At 42.7% G+C, this 8721-nt stretch overlaps 1 protein-coding gene across 1 annotated transcript; it reads right to left on the minus strand.

Moving 5' to 3' along the window:
* Positions 1-1576: 1576 nt before the first annotated feature.
* On the minus strand, positions 1577-3912 carry LOC132675958 (disintegrin and metalloproteinase domain-containing protein 21-like). The gene has a single exon (XM_060628152.3). The coding sequence runs from the start codon at positions 3910-3912 to the stop codon at positions 1687-1689; it is 2226 nt and encodes a 741-aa protein (XP_060484135.2). The 3' UTR covers positions 1577-1686.
* Positions 3913-8721: the final 4809 nt, after the last annotated feature.

Consider the following 8721-nt stretch of genomic DNA (forward strand, 5'->3'; position numbering starts at 1 on the left):
GTTCTTGGTCCACAAGAACATTTGGTGGAGAATTTCTTCCTCCCTTTCACCTTTCTAGGCTCTAGGTTCAGCCACATTCTGCTTGTCCGCTCAGACCCAGCACTATACTTGAAGCCCACATCGCTGTGTGCTGGTGTGTAGACTCCCATCAATTAGTGGGTGTGGCCTGTGGGTGCTAGATCCTCCACAGGACCCATTCTTACTTTATCCTGAAGGTAAACTCACGTTTCCAGCACATGTATGGTGTTAACTGAATAGGTCTGCATCTGTAACACGTGTGTCCAAACAGACAGAAGGGCTGATGTTACTCCACAGTTCACTTAGCATCCTTCTGTAGTTTACTGAGCAGGTGGCCAGGGCACCTGTTTGGCCCTCCTTCCCAAACATTCCTGGACGCATTCTTGCTGGGAACATGCAGTGTGGCTGCACGGGAATTTCAGGAGGTGCTGGGAAAGTATGATTACCTGGTTGCCCTGGAAAGTGGAGAACATGTGTACACATGGCAGTCTAATACTTTGTGTAACCACGTGTCTTTGAGACAATGTGCATGCATGGGGACACATTGGTACAACTTACAAGACTATCTGCACCAACAAGGATTCTAGGTATGAACTGAAGTGAAAATCCTGTTATGTGCTTCATGTGTTTCACATCTATTGGTGAATTATGGTATACATTCTTATTCCAAAGTAATTTCTGAAACAGTTACTATGTAGTTCTGAAAATTTCCTAATCAATTACTATTAAAAAGTTGTATATTTTCAATTCAGAAGAAAATAAACACACTTTAATATCACTATTATGATTTAAAATACATTCTAGACAACTGTAAAAATAGTAAAAAATATTTAGAAAAAGGGTCCCTAACTTTCCACAGGCTCAACTCTGCAGGACTTCTAGAAGGTTCTTGGGAGACCCAAAGTGGAAATCCTAGGCAGACCCTCATCTAAGGATGAACTCACTGAAAAATAGAGAAAAGAAGGAGAAAAGGGGTTAATATTCATCGGGCTCCCTCGGAATGCCAGAGACATCCATAGGCACTTGTGCCTACCTTTCTGATTGATTTCACTGGGGGCTACTTTCAGCCTCATAGTCTCAGTCTCCCACATTCGGAAATTTGGTCTCCAGGGAGGCACAGCTTGCACTGGCTGGGATCGAATCCATGTCCCTTTCCCTGACAGCCCACAGACACCCCAGTGTGGGACAGGCAGTATGGGTGGGTGGTAGCCCTCCATCACCCTGAACCCGTAATGGGACCAGGAAATGAGAGATTACCTGAAGAATGAGACAAAGCTCAGTGTGCAAGAGCACAGTTTTGGAGAAAATTCATGAATTTGTCCCTAAAGGGGCTTGTGGCAACTTCTCTTATTTCTGGAACCAGAAACCTCAGCCCAAGACACAGCTGCTGACTCAGGTCTTCTGCACAGAGTCTTAGGCACTGTTTGGGCTCTTACAGGCTTACAAAAATACATAGAGGCCACAAGCATGCAGTTTTCAAGTTTTATTTCAGAGTTCTGCTCAGTGACGCATCAGAGACCTGGTGTCAGGTCCATGATGTGCCTGTGGACCACTGTGTCTCCAGCAGACCCCCGGAAACGTGGATGTTAGCTGTGCCGCCTCATTACTGTATTTTCACAGATGAGCCACGTGGATTGTCTATAGTTGTTTAGGGGTCTGGAGGCTGAATTATGCATTGTCTTGATCAACAGTCTCTTCCGTAACCTTCTGTCTGTTGATAGTTCTGACATTTCCGGCAACACCAAAGAGGAATGCAGCAATTAAGACATAGATTCTAGCAAAGATCACTCTGAGATACACCACGGATTCACGACTTTGCCTGACTGACCGCATTCTTCTTGGAGGGGGTCCACTGTCTGTGCTCCCACCAGTGCCTCGTTCAGTGCACCGTGGAGGATCCCAGCCTACGTGGCAATGGCAGTTCCTGTTATTGTTGCATATCCCTCTGTGACTGCATTTCTCCGGGATACAGTCATAGTTCAGCTGAGCCACACTGCCATTGCAGTAGGTATCCTGACAGAACTTTCCAGGAGCACAGGGGGTACCAGTTCTCACATGACCAATATCGCTTGTTCCTGTGCTACGATGCGAATCCAGCCCAAAACACCAGAACCCTGAGATCTCAGACTGATGAAATCCTACATGCTCTTGCAGCTGAGGGAGATGCGTGACGTTACTACACTGCAGCCTTCCACACTGCATGTCTGTGGGGGAACAGGGTTTAGATTTGAATACCCCTGCGTCTCTTCTGCAGTGTCCATATCGGCTGCCTTTTTGATTTATGGTATAGCAGACATTTTCACCCTTCACAGCATTTCTGCCAAAGATTTCTTGGCAGTGCATAGTGCGGTCAGTGCAGTTTCCATGATAGCAGTAGCCCTCTTCAGTGCACGGGGTTCCATCTTGCATATAGAAGTCATCAGGGCACTCCACGGACACCCCACGGCAGTATTCTGGAAGATCACATATATTTTGGATGGGCCTGCAGAGTGTCCCAGCATCGGAATAGGTGCAGTTTGTACAGCATCTGCCTGTATTACATTTGCTGCCAGGGGTTAGAATGCAATCAGTCGTACAGCAGGGATTGTTGTAGCACTGCTTGAAGGAGCCACAGTCACACTGCTCACCTGGCTCCACTACATAGTTTCCACAACGATCGTGAGTCAGGCTTTTATTGAAATAGGAAAGTCCTGAGTCAAATATGCACTCACAAAAATTATTCACCACTACATGCTGCATATGAATGAAGGAACAGTTACTGAACGAATCTGTCATAACAGGGTATTGATTCATAATGCAGGTAGACCTCCTCTGGCATGCACAAAACTGATTGTCATAAAAAATACCAATAGATAATGCAATTTTTTGGGCTACTAACACAGACAACAATAAAAAATGTCTCCCTAGAGAAGCAAGCGAGATGATGGATTTTGATCCGCATACCGCGTATGGGGCTGGCTGAAACTGAAGTTCATGTGGTGCATCTTTGTTCATAAGTAAAGCTGTATGTGGTTTAAAAGCAACAAACAAGTGTCTCTGAAAGTAGATATGAATCGGACTCCCTGGCACCCGAAAATTGTTCAAGACAACTGGATCTTCCAGATTATAAATGACCATGGAGGAAATATAGTGCCTTACATCAATCCCTTGAAGCATTGAGTCAGTCAAACTAACAAGCCTTATGAGGAATCGGGCACATTTTGACACGTTGTTGAACACACCATACATTGTTTTGGAACCGAGAACAAGTCCTTTCAAAATCCCATGATGGGATGAATACAACTTACTAGAGATCCTGGGAGCTGTACTGATATTTGCTTGAGAGAACAGGGGATACCTATCCTCCTTATATCCCAGGTTATAAGTAGGTCCCGTTGCATTGGTGTCTGCCACTATCTGAGAAACAACGTGTTCAAACCGTTGGGAATGGCTGAGGGGTCTGATTTCATAGGCAAGGTCATCCAACTTCATGATACCTTCAAGGCCTCCATAGCACGTGTCCATGGTGACCATGGAAAGAGGAATCTCCTCCAGGTAGCCGAGGTAGTAACAGTCTGGAGGGATGAAGGGGTAGTCCATCTGCAAGGCTCCCTGATCATCCTGAGTCATCATCAGCAAATGTCTGGACCAAAAGAGTTTCTTGTGCCTCATGTGGATAACATGGCTCTTGCCCCCAAAATGCAGGCTATAGGACAGCCAGCCAGGCATCTGAACGCCCTTGCCGTGGTGCAACTCCTTCTTGGGAATTACCACCTCAGAAGAGATGTAGCGCCATGAGGGACGACCTTGAGAACCTTGGAGAGGAGCCAGCAATGCCCAGAGTGCAAACAGCAAGAGGGGTGCGCTCAGGGTGACCTGGTCCTCTGCCAGCCTCATGCGCCTGCTCAGGGACATCTGCCAGTGAGAATGGATAAATGGAGGATCGTCAGCAAAGCCAGGTCTAGACCATCAGACAGAACAGAGGGCTGTACCGGGTGGCCAGCACCCTACACCTGGGGGCCACCTGTGGGGTTAGGTAACAGTCACAGGGTGTGGCATTGTGTGACCCTGCTCATCAGTTCACCTGGGGTGGATGTGGGAGAGTCAGGTGGGCCATGGTCAAGTGCTCACATGGACATGGGTAGGGACTTGGATCCAGAAACACGGCTCTATTCAACACATTCCATCTTTTCTCCTTCTACTTGGATACGGGATATGCAATTATAACACACTGAACTTCTCTACCAATTCCATGTCCTGTGGTACTGCTGGGTCACTTTCTTTGGATGACTGCTTTTCCTCATTATGGAGACCAATGCTTCCTACTTCCATGGGATATGGAGGTAGACTGTCAATTTTACCTTTGTACGTATTGAAAAACATCGCTTTGTAATTTTACATGTCTTATTCTGGTTGGCTATTAGTTTGCAAGCCATTTGATCCTTTTGGTTGTTGCTTTGAAGCTTCCTCTGAGTTTACTGAGGAAACATTTCCCAGTATTCTGTTTCATGAATGGTGAAGTACATGGTTGTATTTTAGTTTTTTCTTATGCCGTCTGGTGAGAACAGAAGGTACTGCTGAACATGTGTGAGCCCCAGGGGATTTCCCCTCTAATCCCTTATTGTGGTTCTTTCCTGGCCTCTGGCAGTCTTCTCCCATGCCTGTGAGTTTCTCTCCTCAGGCGGAGATAGATGCAGGGGAGTTGAGGTTACGTTGGCAGCTTGCACCATGGAGGCTGCACATGATCGAAAATGGTATCCACCATGGAACTCCCTTGTTTAAGTACCATCTAGTCCTTTTAAAGCCCCTGGGTTGGGCAGAAACCCTCAGAGTTGGCTTTTGGAGAAGAGTCTGCCTTTTCTCCGGGTGGCTGGCCTCCTAAATAAAGCTCAACTTCTTTTCCCACCAAAACTAAAACTTTGAACATTGACCTTTCCAGAAATACTCAGGTGAATTTGGGATTTGATAACAATAAAATGGAGAGTGGAATGGCAGTTGTCTGGGGCTGGCAGGATGTGGCAATGAGGAGTAGATCTCAAGGGCTATGATTTTCTGTTATGCAAGATGATTAAGTTCTAGAGGGGTCTTCACATCATTACCCCTGTAATTAACAGTACTGTACTGTATGGTCAAATTTTGTGAAGAGTGTGGGTCTCATGTTCAGTGAGATCCTAACACAAAACAAAAGTGGAAGACACGAATTTTGCTTCTCACATGACAGTACGCTGAACTGCATGGACACACTCTCTACTGATAATGTGAAAATAATTTAAAAACATTTACATAGTTTGAATACTAACCCTGAGGATATGTCATTTACAAATATCTTCTTCCATTCCATAGGTTGCCTTTTAGTTTTGTTGATTGTTTCCCTCACTGTGCAGAAGCGTGCTATTTTGAGGTAGTCCCAATAGTTCATATATGTATGTATTTAATTTTCTTGTTTTATTTTTAATTTAAATTCAAGTCTTCAGTCTTTGAGCTCCACATTTACGGGAAGTTGTCTTGTCATGATTAACTTTATGGGTTATCTTGACTGAGTCATGGGTGCCCAGATTCACCACTGTTTCTGTGGATGTCTGTGATGTGTTTCCAGAAGAGACTGGCATTTCCTTCCATGGTTTCTGTCTGGGCATCACGCATTCCATTAAGGTTGTGAATAGAATCTGATGCAGAGGGAGGAAGAATTCCCTCATTTTTACTTCCCATGTACTTGTTTGAACTGGAACAGTGGTCCCCTCTGGCCCTTGTTATGAGAGTTATATCATCAGATCTCTACGTTCTGAGACTAGACCCTAGTTCAGAATCAGACCTATTACACCACTGGTTTTCCTGGGTCTCCAGCTTGTGACAGTAGATCATGGGACTTCCCAAACTCTTTAGTCATGGAAACCAATGTGCTTTGGGTTCTGTTCCTCAGGAGAATCCAGACTAATACATGGAGATGATTTATCTCTTGTTTAGAGGAATTGAATAAAGCTGTAGCTCATTTAACGTCCTGAGTAGCAAGTGCCAGGAGGGAAGTCTCACGTTGTTTGATTGGGACAAGGGCTGGGTGAAGTTAATGGGGAGCTGTGGGATCCTGTGGTCCTGGCTGCACAGGGAGTGCATCTGGGACTCCTCTAATGGTTCAGCTGTTGTGCCTCAGGAAATCTGTAATTCACTCATGTTGAGGGACAGGAGTAAGCAATGGAAACATCTGTGTCTTTTGTGCATGTTAGTGCAGTTTTCCTATGACAACAGGTATCTAATTCAGCGAGTTAATAGGTAAGCACAGAATCCTGTGTCCAGAGAGGCTCCCTGGGGAAGCTGCTGTGTGGACAGGAAGCCCCAGACCCTGACAGGAAACCTGCCTGTAACCTCCATCTGCACCTGCTCCTGGCAACACAAAGCAGAATTGTGCATAAGGATTCAATTGACATAAGACTGATCTAAAGGGAAGAATAAATTTAATTTTGCAAGTGCCTGGGCTTGCTAATAATATGACACCCAGAGAATGAACAAAGCAGGTGGCACTTGTGACTTTCAGACAACGAAATATTGGATTTGGCAAGAGTCAAGGCAAAGGTGTGGTTTTGGGGTATTTAATTAGTCAACAAATAACTAGGTTTGTTTGCACAACCTTCTTGTCCCTGAGTTCCTTATTCTGGTGCTAAGGATGGTTCTCCCCTCCTGGTACAGGGAAGGGGAGTTTCCTATGGGAGATTTATATCCTGCTGTCAAGGGACAAAGGAGGGTCTGAGTGTCCTTGGACTGGCTGTTTCTCCCATGACTTTCATCCAAATAAGGACTGTGACACGTTGATATTGTTTGAGGCAGGATAGTTATTCTTCACGTTATCATGTGGAATACTTATGTTGGGAATGAGCATCATTTCCTGGCTCCTGATGTGGCAGAAATGGTTTTAGTATTTTATGTTCAATATGCTGTCAGGTGTGGGCTTTCATAGTGGCCATGATCATGTGGAGGTAATTTCCTTCTCCTTTTTAATTGAGTTATTTTTAAATGATGAACATGTGTTTTTTGTTCATGAAAAAACTGTGTCTAATGATTCTATGAATAAATTAAGGATGGCTTTGATTCAATCATTCCCTCTGTTAATGGAGGACATCACATTTTTGCATTTGTGTATGTTGAAGGAAACTTGCATCTCAGGGATGCATCACACTGGATTATCATGTGTGATCCTTTCAGTGTGCTGTTGAATTCAGTAGGCTCGGACTTAATCAAGGAATTTTGCAGGTATGTGTATCTGAGACATTGGCCTGAGCATTTTAAATTTCATCCTGGCTATTTTTTACTTCTTTTATCTCTGCAAAAGAAGATTCTAATCTATTTTTGACTGCAGCTAGTGTTCTTATTATTGTGATTCTAAATTTGGGTTCAGAAATCTTGCTTGAATCTGTGTTGGTTAAATCCCTGGCTGTCGTTTCTTCGTGGTCTTTCTTTTGGGGTGAATTCCTTCGTTTTGTCATTTTGAAGGGAGAAAAGGAATTAATGAGGTCGCAAAATTGAAATTAAAAGATAAAATTACAGAAATATTAAAATTAAAAATTAAACACACACACACAAATTGAATGGAATATGCTAGATCCTAGGTATGTTTTGGTCTGGGTGTTGAAAGTGATTTGACAGATTAGAGAAAAAAATGGGAGGGGGAGAAAAAAAGGAAATAATTTGAGAATTTGAAAAAATGAATACACTAAAGTAGACTAAAATGAGAGGATGGGAGAAAAATAGAGTTTGAAAAAATATAGAGAAAAATAAAGACTATAGTAGAAAAAATAAAGAAAAATATTTTTAATAAAAGTTAAAAACAAATGTGATTTTTTTCTTTTTCTATATTCTAGAAAAAAGAGAGGAAACAAAAAAGAGAAAAAGGATACAAAAAAGAAAAAAAGGAAATTGTTTGAAAATTCCAAAAGTGAATACATTGTAGTAGACTAAAATAAAATGATGGAAGTAAAATAGAATTTGAAAAAATCTACATAAAAGCAATCAATATAGAAAAAAATTAAAGAAAAATATTTTTAATAAAAATTGAAAGTAAAATGAAGTTTCTCTCATTCTGCATTCCAGAAAAACTACAGAAACGAAGAAGAGAAAATAAAGAAAGAAAAAATAAAAAGGAAACTTTGGAAATTTGAAAACTGGAATACACTGAGGTAGAGTAAAATAAAATGATGGAAGTAAAATAGAATTTGAAAAAAAATACAGAAATGTAAAAAATATAGTAATAAAAATTAAAGAAAAATATTTTTAATATAATTGATAATAAAAATAATTTTTTCTATTTCTGCATTGAAGAAAAAGAATAGAAGTGTAAGAGAGAAAAAGAAAAAAAAGAAAGAAAATTGACTAGATGAACTGACTAACAGATTGAAGTGGAACTGAAATTACTTCCTTATCCCCTAGATGTCAGTCTATGTAGCTCTTTATAGTCCATAAAGTAAGCGGCAGTGAGACTTGTGTTCCTGAAGAGCCCTGTTGGCCCAGTTGGGTGGGGCTCAGTGTAATGGCTCCGCTCTCCACTAGATGGCGCTTATAGGCTCCTGGGGTGGATTGCTGCGGTGCTTGTAGGTGCGAATGCACATGCGCGGGAGAGGTGAAAATGGCGCCACCCAGGGACCCAGTCTGTTCTCCTGGATCAACAATTGAGCACCCATCCTCTGTCTTCAGCCCTTGTCCACTCCCCGCTCCTTCACTCTCCGTGACCAGGCCCCA

This window comes from Panthera onca, chromosome B3, assembly GCF_046562875.1.
Source record: "Panthera onca isolate mPanOnc1 chromosome B3, mPanOnc1 haplotype 2, whole genome shotgun sequence".
Lineage (NCBI taxonomy): Eukaryota > Metazoa > Chordata > Mammalia > Carnivora > Felidae > Panthera > Panthera onca.